Raw genomic sequence first — 16,726 nt, forward strand, 5'->3', positions numbered from 1 at the left:
CTCTCATGCCTAACCCAAGCTCCGGGAGCCGGCATCTCGCACAGGGTGGTCCCCTAACCACCTGCAGCAGAGGCCCCGGGGCGGGGTGTGGGAGTGGGGGGTGGCTGGTTACAAACGCAGACCCGCTGTGGGCTCTGGGGGCCCACTGATCACGACCAGCGCCCTCCAGGTGGGTTGACACCTGGGGGCCAGGGTCGGCGGGCAGGGCAGCGCTCCGTCCTTTGCACTCAGCTTTGCTGAGCTGCTCCGAGGACAGTCTATTTGAAGGGAAAAAATAAACATCGACCCAGGGAGGCGACCCAGGCGAGGCGAAAGAGGGACCCGGGAGGAGGGCTCTCCTGCAGGCTCTCGGCGTGTCTGCCGTGGGTGCGTGGGGCCTGCTTCCTCCTCCGTCATCCCCAAGGCACCTCGGGAACTCCAGTGCTTCCCAGCAGGGTTTCACCGGCATGGGTTCTTGGTGGGGAGACGGGGGTCGGGGGTTGGGAGAGCAGGTATTTCTGAGTCTGAATTGGGGGGAGGAACGGTGCGTGTGCCGGGAACCTGCGAGGACCTAGACAGCCCACACGTGCAGCCAGGGTGGTGGGCCGCCCAGAAGCCCCTCAGCCCAAGCTCGGTCTCTGCAGCCCCTCGGTGGTGTCCAGAGCCCGGCATGCGCTGCCTCTGCAGGGTCACGCCCTCCTGCATGGGTCCGCCTGGCTCCGACACCCCCTGCCCCACCCCGGACAGCCCTGGCGCCCGGTGTTCTAACGACCAGGCAGGTCCGCCGGCTCCCCAGGCCCGCGCTCTGAGGGAGGCGTGTGGCACGTCTAATGATCACAGAGACCAGGGTCCTCTCCAGCCCAGCGAGGCAACCCCCACCCCAGGAGCAGAGCTCCGGCTTCCGGGCCTCGAGTGTCACGGCGCCCAAGGCTCATTCCAATTTCCAAGCAAAAACACCATGGAAACCTTCCAGATAAACACTCGGCAATAATAGGGGCCTTAATGCTAAGAAGCCCTTCGAAGCTCTTTTTCCAGATGCTCTGCCAGCAAAACAAGTGTCTCCGTCACTGGCGGTGGGGGGAGGAGGGGTGTGTGTGTGCAGGCGAATTCTCAGGAACACGGAGATAAAATCTCCTGGCCCGCCTGCTCCCCCGGGAGATTCCGGGAACGGCTGCTGGCACAGAGGCCGGCAGGGAAGCCCTCAGGGTCACAGCCCGTGGACGGAGCACCTCGTTTGCCGGGAAGTGGGGCCTCACCTCGTTCCAATTGGGCTCGGCTGTGTCCCTGTAGACGCGCGTCTTGGCTTTATTTACAAAGTAGCCGAAGGAATCCACCTCCAGGGTGCAGTACAGACCTAGGGGGCACACGGAGAGCGGGACTGACCACATGGCCCTTTGTCAGCCCTCTCTCTCAGAAAAGCAGGTGTTATTTTCTAAATCATAAAGAAAAAAAGTGTCTTGGGTTTTTTTGGTAGCGCTCTGACGCCTGCGGGATCTTGGGACCCCAACCCAGGATGGAAGCGGTGCCCCACATGCCCTGCAGTGGAAGCGCGAGACCACCTGGAGAGTTCTCGGTTTTCTTTCTAAAACAAGACACCAAAACGGTGCCATCAAGACAGCCTCACGTCACACGGGTGCAGCCAGAAGCCAGCACCCGTCACGACACTCGCTCCCCTGCTCACGGACAGCAGCTCGGCGCTGGGAGGGAAGTGGGGTAGGGCCGTGGACGGGGGCTCGGTTCATTGGGGTATTAATGAAGTTCTCCAGGCAAGAGTACTGGAGTGGATAGCCCTTCCCTTCTCCAGCAGATCTTTCCTGACCCAGGGATGGAACCTGGGTCTCCTGCATCGCAGGCAGATTCTTTACTGTCTGAGCCCCAGAGAAGCCCTATTAATAAAGTTACTATAGGGCAAAGCGAAAATGTGTATTTGAGTAAGTATTCAGGCTTATTCAAATCTAGTTATAGTTTTAACTTATCCACCAGAAGTTGTGTTGCTTCCTTTAACAAATGGCTCTACTGAGGTATGAACGACTGTACCTTCACACTCACCCACTGTGAGCGTCCAGTGCGGTGCTCTTGGGTGAGTATGAACGACTGTACCTTCACACTCACCCACTGTGAGCGTCCAGTGGGTGCTCTTGGGTGAGTTGACGGAGTTCTGCAGGCGTCACCGCCTTCAGTTTTAGTGCACTTCCGTCACTCCTAAAAAGACCTCTTCCCATTTTTCCCATTCAACCACAAATCTATAAATCTGCTTTTTCCGTCTATCCAAATCTTTTGTTCATTTTTAAAAGGCTGGGCTGTCTCAGGCATCGCACTGTAAGCCTTCTCGATAGATCCTGGATACAAAGCCCCGATCGTATCCACCCGGCCTGGAAACAGCTTCTCTTCTGGGGCTCGTCAGGCACGTCTGGTTCGGTTTTGTAGTGACGGTGGCACGGTCAGAAGGGTGCCTGCCCCGCGTCCTCCTCCACGGGGCCCTAAGAGCTCGGGGGTCAGGCTGGCAGGCGAGTGTGTGCCGAGCCTGCGCCGCAGCGTGACCAACCCTCACCGCTCCCGAGTGGCTGGGACAGATGGCCCCGAGGGGAGGGATTAAAAGGGTACCCCTTTGGCACATCAGAGCAGCAAAATCTCCCCGGCACCAGGGTCAGGGTGCCAGCCCTCAGCCTCCTGGAGACCTGGGCTGCATTGTGTTGATGTTCAAGTCGCTCAGTCGTGTCCAACTCTTTGCAACCCCATGGACTACAGCACACCAGGCCTCCCTGTCCATCACCGACTCCCAGAGTTCACTCAAACTCATGTCCACTGAGTCGGTGATGCCATCCAACCACCTCATCCTCTGTCATCCCCTCTGCTCCTGCCCTCAATCTTTCCCAGCATCAGAGTCTTTTCCAATGAGTCAGCTCTTCGCATCAGGTGGCCAAAGTATTGGAGTTTCAGCTTCAGCATCAGTCCTTCTGAGGAACACTCAGGACTGATTTCCTTGTCTGTAGCGAAACCTGACCTCTACAATTGCACGACCTGCCTGCAGGGGGCAGGTCCCAGCTCCCAGAGTCTGAAGAGCCAGAAGCAGGCAGAGGCAAGGTCCACTCTGGAAAGCAACCCCACTCCCAGCGGGCGTGAGCGAGCAGCACACCTCCGGGCGGTCAGCCACCTCCCGGGTCCCCGCGCTCTCCGGCTCAGGGTCCGGCCACCTTACTCCCCACACCAGCCACCTACTTGAACTCTGCTTAAAGCCGCTGGCAGAGTGGACGATGACATTCAGGAACCCGTAGAGCCCAGGAGATTCGTCATCTGTGCAAGAGACCAGAGAGGTGAGCGCCCGTCCTCCTGGGAGGGGCAGGCAGGAGCTGGGCTCTGCTTCAGGGACCCTCTCGGGGCTGGGGGGGGGGCACCGCGTGACTGTCACTTGCTTAGCGGGGGACCAGGCGACAACGTGAGCAGAAACACATCTGCTGTGGCCTCCACTCGGCCTTAGGATCGAGTGCTACGTTCACAACGTGGGCAAACCAGGGGCGGAGACGAGACGTGACGGGCTCTCAGGACAGGAGAGGGGCTGGGGAGCACGTCACGTGGATGAGGCGCAGTGTGCAGAGCACGCTCTTGTGTGCAAGCGCGTGTGCACGAGTGTAAGAGTGAACGCAGGTGCGGCACGACCACACGTGGGGGGATGGGGAGCAGGGCCAGACCAGAGCACAGAGGGTCTGGGGAGCCGCTCGGGACTCAGGACCAAGTCTCCGGTCCCCTGGGTCACCCCAGCTTGTCCCGTCCACTCCAGGGAGAAGCCGACAGGAGCACACACAAGCCCAGGCATGGAGGTCCCCGGCCCCAGGGCAGCCCCAACTGCAGTAAGGAACGGCGGCCTGGAGGGTGCGGGGTGGGGGCGGCCCACCTTCCTTGTTGATGGTCAGCGGGATGCTGTGGACGGTCTGCAGTTTGACACACGAGTTCGTCAGCATCTGCAACTCCACGGACGTCAGCGAGAAGCTCTTGAAACCTGAGATGGGGGCACAGGGGTGCCAGCCAGTGAGTCCACCCGGCTCCTCAGAACCCCGGGACCCCCTGGAGCATTTTTTCCAGCTACCCTCACAGCGGGCCCTCAGCACACCCCGGTGAGGAGGCCCACAGCGTCCAGGTGCTCCCAGGGAGGAGCCGCTAAGGGATGGGGAGGCGTGGCCCGGGGGGCGTGGAGGGAATCTTAGCAAGATGCTCACACAGGGTCGCCTGCCACCTCGGCTTGGCCGTATGGCGGTCATGAGGGGCGACCCGGGGCAGCTTCCTGTGGGGTCTCCCCAGACACCCAGTGCAGCTCTATCCGCTGCGCCCCCATCTCTCCACCAGGTGGGGGAACAGAGCTCACTTCTGAGCAGAGGACAGACGCTGTAAGTGGTCTGGACCTCTGGTTATAACTGGACACCCGTGATGGGAACATGGGCTGGGTCCAGGCACCAGCTGTCAGAGCCGCCAGGAGCACCCCGTCCCCAGAGACGGTGCCCTGCGGGGGACAAGGCAGAGGCATGTGGAGCCCCCCGCCTACCCGGGATGCAGGGCTCAGCCTGGCTGCCCCTGCAAGAGGCACAGGCAGGAAGTTCTCAGCAAGAACGGCTCGGGAGTCCCGAGTCACGGGGTGGGGGGCGGCGGGAAGCAGAGGAGGGAAGCAGGCGGCCGCAGCCCCAGGTCGGGGGCAAGGCCTGCCCTCCAGCCCTGAAGGCAGCCAGGCAGCACGGGACAGCTGTAAGCTGAGCAGAAGAGACCCGCTAATACACAGGGAAGCGCCCAGAGAAGGGCCCGTCCTGGCTCGGGCTGGGCGCCCTGGCCCGACAGCAGTCAAGCACAGGGGAGCAGGGCCAGCAGGGTGTGGCCGCCCAGCTGGCATCTGCGGGGTGGGGGGCAGGCGAGGCGGGGGTGGGGGAGCCCCAGGGGCAGGCAGGGTTCACGGGGGGAGGTCAGAGGGCAGGCTGGCGGTGGGCAGTCACGGAGGGCACGGGGTCCTTTCAGGACAGACCCTCCTCAACCATCTCATGCGTCAGGGCTCCAAGGCACACCTCACTTGGATGAGTCCCACAGCCCAGCCCGCTGGGAAAAAACGAGGTCAGAGACCACAGTGCCAAAGTCCTGAACCCACACCTGGAGCCCACAGCCCGGGCCGCGTCTGGAGCCCCCACCCCGGCCCGGGGGCCACTCACATTTCTTCTGCTGCTCCCGGATGTTCTCTCTCCACTCGGCCCGCTCGTAGTCGGAGGAGATGAGGAACGTGTAACTCTGGGGGCAGGGGGAGAGCACACCCCAGTTATCGCCACCCCGCTGACCGGGCACCCAGGGACCGGGCTCCATCCCGGCCATCACGTGCAGCCGGCAGCGAACCCGCTCAGGGCGCCCACAGCCCCGCGCTGCAGGCGTCAGAGCTGGGGGGTAGTGGGTGCACTTGCAGCCCTGCTCCTGCACGCCCTGCCCGCCTGGGTCAGGGCGACGCATCGCAGCACAGGGCCACCGGGTCCCCAGGATGGATGTGCCGAGGGGAGGGCTGATGCCCACCAGCCCGGGCCCTGACGCGGAGGCAGCGGCCCCCGCAGAGCCCCTGGGCAGGCGCGTGATGCCCACAGAGAAAAGCCCTCAGGGTAGAAGTGAAGCGTCCCCTCAGGCCCACGGGCTCCCAGACTGCATCCTTGCACTGAGAGCCTGTGAGCCCCCAACGCTATGGAGACGCCCCTGGAGCCCCCGCCATCTCCCAGCTGTGGGGGTCCGTGTGCCAGGCCACACAAGCTTCTGGGGCCGAAGAGGGACCACAGGCAACCGGAGGGGTGGGGCGTGGGTGTGGCTGGCGAGTCGGGCGTGGTCTGTGGGTGGGGCGTGGCCTACAGGGTGTGATCGGCAGGTAGGGCTGAGACTGGCGGGTAGGGGCTTGGCCTGTGGGCGTGACCGGTAGTGGGGGGGCGCGGCCTGTGGGCGTGACCTGGCTGTCATATGGGCGTGGCCTGTGGGCAGGGCGCGGCCTGTGAGGGGCATGGTCCGCAGAGTGTGGCCGGTGGTCACTCACCTTCCCGTTGCGGCTGTGCACGCGGAAGGCCATATTCGGGGACATGAGGAGCAGCAGCGACTCCTGCTCCGAGAGCTTCTTCCTCAGCCTCTCGATGGCCTTGCTGCCCTTGTTTGCTCTCTGTGGGGAGAGGATGTGGCCACGTGTCCAGCCCCAACCCAGCGCTGCGCGCTCCTGCTCAGCCTGCCCGCGGGCCTGGACCCTCGGTCCGCAGAGGACAGAAGCCCGTGGACAGGGCCTCGGCCGCACTGTCCAGGCCGGGCCCGGGCTGCCAGACGTGCTCAGTGCATGCTCCTTGAGGGTTACAGGCCTTCCGCTCACGGACCTCCCTTCTGTCACTTTGCCCAAACTTAGGACAACGTCCAGGGGCCCGTCGTGATCCTGAGGGCCCCTCCCTGCTCCCGGGTCTGCACATTTTGACGTCACGTCTCCTGGGAGTGAGGGGCCTGTGCAGGGCGAGACGTGTCCCCAGGACCTGGCAGGGAAAACCCTCTCTTCTCCCAGCCGTGCACCGCCCTCCTGAAGCCTCCGTCCCAGGGGCACAGCCTGGATACGCGCAGCAATGGACGGGGCTCGACACCCTTGGGACACTCTGCCCTGGCCAGACAAACAGACAACCCAGAGTTCACGCCAGCCCGGAGCTCCGGGGACCCCCCATCCCCTGGGGTTTGTGGTGCAGCAGGGCGGGCAGGGGCGGGCTGCGAAGGACGCCTGTCCCGCTGCACCCACCGCAGCAGCTGGTGTCCCTGGACATCAACCTTCTGGGGACCCACCCCGTCCTTGGCTGCCACACAGTACCTGTAGACCGACCCTACAGGTTGGGGGCTCGCCCTCGCTGTTCCTTCAGAACACTGCTCCTCTCCAGAAACAACCAGGGGTCTGCCGGGTACAGGTCAGACCCTCTGGAGGGGCCGTATCCCGCACCTGGGACTCGCTCCCCATCGGGGCAGGTGTAACAGGGACAGTGGAGCGACCGCCCCCCGCCCCCTACCCGATCCTGGACGGCTCCACGTCTGATGGGATGCCTGGTGCTCTGAATGCTCTCGGGGCCCCAGCAGGTCCCAGAGACCTGCAGTGGGTCAGAGGCCCAGCAGAACTCGCCCGCTGGGAGGTGCTGCTGCCCCTGGAGCTGCAGAGCCAGCCTAGTGCCCACCCCCCGCCCCACGCACCTTCTCTCTCTGGATGTCACTCTTGATCTGGGAGATCTTGACCTTCATGGCATCCAGCTCCTCGTCCAGCACCAGAGGGATGCTGGGTGCAGCCTCCGACTCGTCCACCGTCTGGAAGCTGAGGTCCGTGAGCGGGATGTACCACTTGCAGTCGTACTGCTGGGCTTTGCTGGATGTGGGGCGGGGGCGGGGGGGTGCACGTTAACAGGCTGCCCACCTTCCTCCGCTTAAGTCACTGTTTCCAGTCTGGGAGCCCTGAGGTCACGGCCATGACGTCTACCTGATCTTCAAACCCTGCCCGTGGTCCCCGAGACAGGTGGACACTGGCGACCGGGCCCCGGTGCCCCTGTGCTGGGGCACTGCTCGCGTGGGACCCAGGCCCAGGGTCTGCCACGCCTCATCCACTGTATCCTGACGCGGTAGACCTTCCAGGCCCCCAGTGACAGTCAGGACAGGACTGCAGACGCCCCCAGGGCTGCAGTTTGAGGGGCTGCAAATCCACCCAGTATAAGCCCCCTCTCGACAGACAAGACAGGGAAGGTGAAGCTCTCTTCTGATTGAACCCACCCAGCACGGCGACAGCAGGGGGGCTGAAGAGCTCAGCTGAGTGACTGGTCTCTTCCCCCGTTGCTGCCCCTGCACAGGCCACTGCGTTCTCGGCCATCAGCTGGTGATGTCTGCCAAGGGCCGGGGCGGGGCAGGCACCATGCATGCCCCACCTACAGCAGACCCTGCACCCCCAGACCTCTCTGGGTCACGACCTGACAGCCCCCCTGAGGTCACAGTCAGGCTCCCCTGTTCCTGTTAAGAGTCAACAGCCCAGTCACTCACGCTGACCCAGGACATCTGCTAATGATGACCTCTGACCATGAGCCTGGCACCGCGTTCCAGGTGGAAACAGACTGTAGCTTAACGACAGTGGCCTGGCCCACAGGGGGATGACCTCTGCAAGCTGACTGGCAAGAACACCCAGTTTCCTTCTGTAGAAACCGCCCCGGGTGCCCTGGACCCTCCGCCGGGCCAGGGGGCCACACGGTCACTCACCCCCCGCTCTGCTTCTTGAGCTTGGTGCAGAGCAGCAGGTCTGTGAAGAGGAAGACGTGCCGCAGCTTGCGGGCCCCCTCCACCAGCTCCACCATGAAGCTGTCCTTGAGCAGCTGCCGGTGCTGTGGGCAGGGCGAGAGGGGCGTGGTCAGGGCGAGGGGGCGTGGTCAGGGCGAGAGGGGCGTGGTCAGGAGGAGGGGGGCGTGGTCAGGGCGAGGGGGCGTGGGCAGGGCAGGGGTCGGGGCCTCCGACCCCCACCTCCACCCCCCAGCGCCCCCTCCGCCTGCAAACACCTCAAACCCCTTGCCCTCTGTCCATTAAAGTCCCCAAGCGCCCGGGGCACACGGCCTATGGGGGAGGATGCGTGGACAGGGTCTCGGCCGCCGGCGTAGAGGCCGGAGGGCACGGCGCAGCCCGGGGGTTGGAGAGCCCGTCTGAGCAAGGGCGGCCCGGGCCTCCCTCCCCAGGACAGCCCTGGACACCCGGGCGGGAGGCAGGCCAGAAGAGGGGACAATCTCGTGTGGGGGACCAGCAAGAAGGGCCCGTTGCTGAGGGCGGACAGCCGCCTGGTGAGTGGGGTGGGGCAGGGCCGGGAGGACTCAGAGAGGGGGGCGGTCACGCTCAAGGCCAGGCCCGGATTTGCGGGCATCAGAAGGCCGGGCAGGGGTCCCCCAATTGGGACCCTGCATTCCAGTCCTTCTCAGGTCACAGCCCGCTGATGGACAGAAGCCCACACAGGGGTCACGTGTCTAATGCAGGCCCCGAGCCCCAAGGAGGCCTTGAACAGCAGGCGGACTCGAGGCACCGGTGCCCCGGCAAGCCCTGCGCCTCTGCCCCGGCGGCTTCCCTGAAACAGAGGGGCGGGTGTCCCTAGCTCGCACAGGTCCAGGGCGTGGGGTGGTAGGTCGGTCGCCAGCCGACAACCAGCGGCCACCACCTCGTCACCTGGACCAAGGCTGTGCCGTGCGGAGGACAGGCGGAGAGGCTGCCCCACCACACCCTGGGGGAGGGTCCTTGTGCCCATTTTACAGACAGAGAGCTCCGCCACCCACCCCCGCCAGTGCAGAAAGCAAGCAGGGACTCAGGGCTCTGTGCCCAGGAGGAGAGGGACCCTGCTCACCCAGCCTCAGGGAAGGCCCCTCAGAAAGCACAACGCCTCCCCCCAAGTCTGCAATGGCTGGGGCGGGTGTGGGGCGGTGCAGAGTGTCAGGCCCGCTCATCATGCAGAACTCCAGAGCCGCCTCACCACAGCCCCCCAGCAGGTCCGGGCACCCGTACCCTAGATTCTTCTTGGGGAGGCTGTGCCTCTCTGAACCCCCTGCCAACGCTCAGCCAGAGCCCCCCCAGAAGCGAGTGCAGCCTGGGCTGGCCCCCCCCCCCCCCAACACCCATGTCACCATCACATTCGGGTGGGCTCACAGCAGCCCGCCAGGCCCTGGCACAGAGCGCGGATGGTTCACACGGGCACTGCCCATGCCGACCGCACCGTATGTGCAAGGGCGGGAGGGCTGCCTGCGAGCCAAGCCACGACATGGGGTCACCGCCCTCCGCCCACCTGTGCCCCCGGGGGGTGGTGTGGGGGTATGGGCATCTGACGGCCGGGTGTGTGCAGGTCCCAGATGCTGAAGTCCTCGAGGGACAAACGGGGCGATGTCCCCTCGGCAGGGACTCGGCAGAAGGTTCTCCAGCCCAGGAGGCAAGACCGGGGGACCTTCTGTGAGTTGGAGGGGGACCCGAACGGGCTCAGCTACTGGACGTCGCCAGCAGAGGGCGCCCAACCTCTAGCTCAGAGGCGGACCGTCCCCCAGCCGTGGTCCCCGCGGAAGGAGGCCGTGACTGGAGACCCAGGAACAAGGGCCAGACTGCCGGCTGCAGGCGACACCTGACCAAAGGCAGCTGCTTCCAGTGATCGAAGGAGCAGGAAGGCTCGTCTCCTCGGGGATGCCCGCTGCAGCGGGAGGCACGGCACAGACTCGACGTACCCTGAAGCCGCTTCCCAGGAGGGGAGACAGCCATGGCAAGGCTGTCTTGGCGGAAGCAACTCTCATGTCTGCTGAGGTCACGTGAACTTGTGACCAGGGAGGCTGGGCACGCATGCACGACTTCCCCCAGAGATTAGGAGCTTCGGGCCGAGAGCCACTTGCTGGCTGCCCCGAGTGCCCGGCGGGTCAGACTGGGCACCACCGAGCCTGGGGGACTCAAAGGAGCAGGAAGGGGAGGAAGCGGCTCCCAGCAGTGGCGACGGTCAGGTTCACCGCCCAGCCCACATGCCCCGTCCCTGCCTGCTCCCACCCCGGCACATGTCCAGCAAAGGGTGCTCACGCTGGACGCCACCCCCTGACTGGCACACCTCTGCCATCTTACTGCAAGCTGCCTGGCACGGGCGGGCCCCTCCCGGGAAGGGTGGAGGCAGCCAGGGCGGCACCTTGCTCCTCTGCGCCACACTCTCGCCTCCAGGGACAACGGAGGGCAAGAGGGGCTCTCGGTGTGGCGGGGGGAGAGGAGGGGAAGGGGAACCCCCCAGAGGACGTCAACCCCGTTCTCAGCTACGAACATACCACGCCCCGCTCCCTTTCTTGCCCGGGAAGTCCTTAAACCCGCTGTCAACCGTCTCATTGTGAAAGAACACCCAGGGGAGCACGGAGCGGTCTCCAGGCAGACAAATGCCGTCTGCCTTCTGGCCCACCTCTGGGACCCCGATCCAGCAGAAGTGTGGGGGGCTCTGGACACAACCCCCGCAGCAAGGCCACCACATCCCTGCAACCCCACCTGGACGCCCCGCCCGCCGGCCGGGGTCCACCCTGCCAGGGTCAAGGGCCCCCAGGGTCAGGCGTCTCTGCTGTGCTGAGCTGCAGGGACACAGTGGGGCCCGGTGTCCCCCACCGGGGCAGTGGCCACTGCACTCACCTCTCCCTTCTTCACGGTCATGGACTGCCGGCGGGGCGTGATCTCCTCGTTGATGCTGGACAGGAAGTTCTGCGAGATGCGGAGGGCGTCCTGCAGCAGCGGGTGGTCAGGGTGGCTGGGGGGCGTGTGTTTCAGCAAGTCCTGCATCGGGGGAAGGGTCGAGTCAGAGCCGCTGGGTCCATTGGCCGTGCGAGCTGCAGACACGCTGGGGCTGGGTGGTGGGGGGGACCCGGGGCCACCCTTCTGACAGCCGGGGCCGCGTGGTGGAGCACCACCCCTAGGGGAGGTCCCGAGCGGAGCCCACAAGCCAATGCTGTTTGCACGCTGCTGAGAGAGGCTCCACACTGCGGCTCTGGGGCAGGTTTCTGCAGCCAGGGCCAGGAAACTCTGGGTGGGGGCGGCCCCATGCCCTGCAGGAGAGTGGCACCATCACTGGCCTCTGCCCACTCGATGCCAGTGGTGCCCCCTCGTGTGTGGTGGCGTCAAGCGAAACCGCCTCTGGATGTGTTTCGTGTCCACCGAGACCACGCGGGGGGCGCTGGCCTGTGTGAGGTCAGCAGAAAGCCCCCAACCTTCCCGACTCCTGCTCTCTTAGATCAGAGCCTGGGAATTCCTCTCCATGGGGGATGCCCATAATCTGAGCTCAAAAGTCAACGGCTCTCTGGTCCAGAGACACAGAACCCTCTTGGCTCCCAAATCCTATGGCAACAAGAGCCTGGGGAGACGAGACAAGTCAGGGGAGACTCCGGCGTGGGGGTCCCAGGCCAGCCCCTCCGCCAGGCCTGAGCTCATCGCTGCCAGGGGGTCAAAGGAAGGGCCTCCAGGGCTCCAGCGCCAGAGCCTGGCAAACGTGTGCAAACCGCCAATCTCAGCTCATCTGCCTCCATCCACGAAGTCTCTGAGACGTAAGACATTACGAAACGAGCAGTGCGTGGGAAACCGCACAGCTCGGAGAAGAACGAGGCAGAGCTGCCTGGGGCGCCACCGGCCTGACGCAGCACACGGGGGCCGACGGCAGGCACGGGACGGCGGGCCCAGCACGTCTCCGAGCGATTAAAATACGTCACGTGTGTCAGCATTAAGGACCCTCCGGTGGTGGGTTCATTGTGGGCAGGGAGCAGGAAAGGAAACGCACACTTTTATAGGCTTCTGCGAGCTGGTCGTTCATTTTTTAAAAAATGCGTGCGTAAGACTTGCTCTAAAGACCTATGGATAGGGTCGCCGGGCAGTAGGGCTGGGGGCCTTCTTTCCTCTGCTTTTGTTTCTCGGTATTAAGATGACCAGGCTGCCCAGGCGGCGCGAGTGTTAAAGAGCCCACCTGCCAACACAGGAGATGTAAGAGATGTGGGTTCGATCCCTGGGTCGGGAAGATCCCCTGGAGAAGGGCACGGCAACCCACTCCAGTATCCTTGCCTGGAGAATCCCACAGACAGAGGAGCCTTGCAGGCTACCGTCCAGAGGGTCGAAAAGAGTTGGACATGACTGAGCACGCACATACTGAATGACGGTCACTTAACAACGTGTGAGTGACTCCCCGCTGTCCTCAGGGGCAGCCCTGCTGGGCGGGCCCCCTCGCGCACTGTCCATCTGGTGGAGGGTGTGGTCCGACCGCAGCCCAGGCGGGCACCTGGCATCCGTGCCCTGCCCCCTCCCTCGGGAGAGCGTCTCCATTCTCGAGCCCCTCCCCACCTGTGCCTGCTCTGATGAGGCACCGGGAGCCCCGGACCACCCCCACCCCAGGAGCCCGGGAAAGGAGAGGCGACTCATTCCTGCATGCTCAGTACAGCTGCAGGGCAGAAAAGAGGGCAGGTGAGCAGAGCTGACCAACAGCGGCCCCAGCCCCAAGACAGCAGAAGCCAAGAGCCCTGGGGCACAGAGGCCCCGGACCCCGGGGACTCACGTGCAGGACCAGCGTGCTCCGGGTCACCCGGTCCACGGGCTTGTACAGCAGGGCTGTGGGGAGACAGGCAGGGGATGAGAGGTCGCACGTGCAGGAGGCCGACCGCCCGCCCTGGCTGCAAGGGTGGAGGAGGGGGTGGCCCACAGTCCACATCCCCAGGGCACCCCACCTTCCCTCTGCCTGGGGACCGGAGAGGAACCCGGCGCCTTGGAAGGCTGGGGATGTCACTGTGGGCTTTCGGTCCGTGACGTCAGCGCCGGGTCTGGGGCTGATCCAGGACCCAAGCCTGCGAGGCTGCCTCGGCAGCAAGCACTCAAAGGCGGGGGTCAGGGAGCCAGCCGGCTCCCTGGGAGGATGGGCCGGCGCAGGTCCCTGGGAGGATGGGCTGGCGTGAGTCCCTGTGGGCAGAACAGCCCACTGGTCTCCACGCGGACCCAGGCCTGGCGCTGAGACACAGCTCCCGGTTGAACCGGTGGGTCAGCTCATTTGCTTTCTAGTATTCACGCGTGCAGGCTGTGCCGGCCTTGGCCGAGCGAGCAGCATCTTCAGCTGCCTTACGGGCATTTTTGGACCTCTGGATGCAGCAGCCTGGAGCCCCAGTGGTCGGGCTGCCCCCTCTGCTCCGTGGCTGGCATGGCCCGTTGCGGGCACGGGACTCGCTGTGTTTTCCTGTGTCGGGGGCACCTCTGCCCGTGACCCCCTCGGGCAGCGCAAGCTGTGCACTCACCCCATTTCACAGACGTAGGGGAGACCGGCTCGGAGCGGGGTGGAGCTCTGGCCCGGCTCCTATCACACGTGCTGTGCTCTGTGAGTGAACATCCTCCCGAGACCCTAACAGCCAGGAGTGAGGAGGACCTTCTCATTCCTGAGCCCACTCTACCCAGAGGGAGGAGGGCAAACACCGGCCTGGGGGCCTTGCCGCTCGGCTCTGACCCCTGCCCAGCCACTCGGGACCCGCCCTCTACACGGGTCCTTCTATCCTAAACCTGCTGCGTCATCTGGAAGAAGGGACAATACGGTCCCCCACAAGGTTGCTAGACGACACCATGGCGCTGAGAGGCCCGGGGGGCGTCCCGCGTGATCCCTGGCGGCGGCCACAGGTCCTGCCCACTCCCTGCTCCCTTCCTCGTGACTGGAGGTCTGCAGCAGCGCAGGGGGGCCCAGCTGGGCGCCCTGTCCCCTCGCAGCAGCCACCCCCCACAACTCCCCCAGGGAGCACGCAGGGGCCTCGGCACTGAGAACTCACTTTCCAGAGAGTTCTTGGTCGTCTGGTCCTTGGCCTCCTTGTTGCTCCTGGCTCGCAGGTTCTGCAGAGAGAAGAGCGCGTTTTCATGCGGGGTGAACAGAGCGGCCTTGATGGTGGCAGCGAGCTCACCCCCAGGAACCTCGGGCAGAAACCTCAGCATCCTTTCAGCCACAAACCTCAGGGGTGTGTCTGGGTCACAGCATGAGGGGCGAGGCCGACTTCAGGATCGGAAAGTCTCTTTGTGAGACGCCCTGGAGGCTGAACAGCCCCCCTCCTGCCGGGACGTCCCCAGGCGTTGCTAGGCGTCCCCAGGGGACACAGTCGGCCCTGGCCGAGGCCTCTGGCGCAGAGTGTCTTGCAAACCCAGACCAAAGGCAGCACCTGTCCTGGGAGCGCGGACCGGTTCCTTGCCTCAGTTAAACAGCGTGCTTGGACGCAGGGGCCGGGGCAAGGGCGGTCAGAGCACTCCGCCTCGGGGCAGTCACCAGCAGGCAGGCTGCCTCCATCCCTCTCCAGACTTTGCAAACGTCCTTGCCCAGGAAGCAAGCACAGCTTTTTTAACGGGTGGGTCATTTTTCAACTTAACTGCGTTCACAGGAGCTGCCGATTCGGTCCGAGGTACCAAGAGAAAGGGAATGAAAGGGCCCTGTGTGCCTGAAATCGTCCCTGAAAAGACGCTGTGGTTAATCCCAGGGCGAGGACTGGGAGCAAGAGAAACCCCAGCTGGAGACTGCGTTCCTAACCTCTCGGGCCACAGGAAACCTCCAGGCGATAAGCCCTGGTGCCCCTCCTGGGCGTTTAGTTCTCTGCAGGGGCTCCTCCATCACCTGTCTCAGCAGCTCCCAGAGGGCAGGGGAGGGGGAGTGGGGAGCGTGCGTGAGAGCTCAAATCTGCAAAATTCAGGTGCTGCTCCGGTGAGCCGGGGCAGCAGCCCACGCTTGGCGCCCCTGGAAGGCACGATGCATGTGGGCCCCTTCATCGTCTGGGAGCTCGGTGGGGGGAGTGGGGGGAGTTTAAGTTTCCTTAAGGAAACTTACAAGTTTGGTTTAACCCCGCAGCTCCCAAACCAACTACAGACCCCAGAAGCCCTTTGCACTTGATTCCCGTTACCTATTTATCAGGGGCTTCCCTGGTGGCTCAGATGGTAAATGCAATGCAAGAGACCTGGGTTTCATCCCTGGGTCGGAAGATCCCCCTGGAGAAGGGAATGGCTACTCGCCTGTGGAATTTCACGGACAGAGGAGCCTGGCGGACTACAATCAATCCACGGGGGTCACAAAGAGTCGGACAGGACTGAGTGACTAACGTTTTCACTTTTTCCCCTTGTCACACTGGTTTATTATCCGGGGAGCTCGGGCTCATGGAACCCAGCGCGGGCAACTCCGGTCTGACCGGACGATGACGAACACGGATTTCTCAGGCTGGTCCCGGGAGAGATGAAGGACCACTGCTCCAGGTCCTTGGAGGTGGAGCTCCCGTCCCCACGGCCGAGCTCTGACCCCCACCCCTGAATGCACCCCTACACCTGTGGCCTGCTCCTTCCGTGTCCCTGTGGCTCATTCCACGTTCCGTGTGGTTCTAGTTTCTCTGGGCCTGTTTTTCTGCTGTTTGTTAGTTATCTGGCTCAGTTGCAGCACACAGATCTTCATTGCAGCGTGTGGGATCTAGTTCCCTGGCCAGGGATCGAACCCTGCATTGGGAGCACAGAGCCTCAGCCACTGGACCCCCAGGGAAGTCCCTCTCTGGGTCTTTTTTGAAACAGGGATGGAGAACCCGAGTGGACACCGCCCGATGGTACAAAACTTCACGGCAGCCTGGCCGCTGGCTGCCCCCGAGCGCAGTCCTGTTTCCCGTGCCCGGGTGGGGCTCGGATCCCCTCCTGCACGTGGTCAGTGGGACCCCGTAAGCCCCGGGTGGTGTCCACCGTCACTTCCTCCTGTTTCTGTAGAAACCTGTCTGGGTGGATGTGAACGCGGCCCCGTTTAAGTGCAGCCGATCTTAAAACGTTACGACTCTTAATTTGTCAAGGTCACCTAGGGACTCAGCGCCCGCACCCCAGCTGTTGGGGGCGTGAGGGCTGCTAGTTTAATGAGTGAACGAGAGAACAGACCCAACGCTCCAGGCCAACTGGGGCAGCTGTGGAGGGCAGCGTGGAGCCAGCCTGCGGTCCTGGGTGCGGGCCGCATCTGCGTGACCAGCACCACCATGTTTCTGGCTTCCGTTTCTCTTCCTAAAGCTGAGTTCTTGGGGCTTCCTTGGGGGTCCACTGGTTAAGACTCCGCGCTACCAATGCAGGGGACACGGGTTCGATCCCTGGTCGGGGAACTAAGATCCCACAAGCAGGCAAAAGGTAAGAAATTGGAAAAAAAAAAAAAAGGCAGCCGAGTTCTCACTCAGAGGTCTTCCCACGCAGAATCCTTGCTTGGCGGAGCAGGCAGGTCAGG

At 63.8% G+C, this 16,726-nt stretch overlaps 1 protein-coding gene across 2 annotated transcripts in view; it reads right to left on the reverse strand.

Annotated features, from left to right (window-relative positions):
* Positions 1-16,726, reverse strand: part of BCR (BCR activator of RhoGEF and GTPase) — an 86,808-nt gene that overhangs the window by 15,792 nt on the left and 54,290 nt on the right. For both annotated transcript variants that reach the window (XM_024977857.2, XM_024977858.2), the window contains exons 6-15: positions 14,283-14,343; positions 13,037-13,089; positions 11,137-11,277; positions 8,230-8,351; positions 7,186-7,354; positions 6,017-6,136; positions 5,166-5,241; positions 3,872-3,976; positions 3,199-3,273; positions 1,236-1,333 (exon numbers count right to left, since the gene is read on the reverse strand). In XM_024977857.2, the coding sequence (XP_024833625.1) occupies positions 1,236-1,333; positions 3,199-3,273; positions 3,872-3,976; positions 5,166-5,241; positions 6,017-6,136; positions 7,186-7,354; positions 8,230-8,351; positions 11,137-11,277; positions 13,037-13,089; positions 14,283-14,343 (1,020 nt within the window). The remainder of the gene's footprint in view (positions 1-1,235; positions 1,334-3,198; positions 3,274-3,871; positions 3,977-5,165; positions 5,242-6,016; positions 6,137-7,185; positions 7,355-8,229; positions 8,352-11,136; positions 11,278-13,036; positions 13,090-14,282; positions 14,344-16,726) is intronic.

This window comes from Bos taurus, chromosome 17, assembly GCF_002263795.3.
Source record: "Bos taurus isolate L1 Dominette 01449 registration number 42190680 breed Hereford chromosome 17, ARS-UCD2.0, whole genome shotgun sequence".
NCBI lineage: Eukaryota > Metazoa > Chordata > Mammalia > Artiodactyla > Bovidae > Bos > Bos taurus.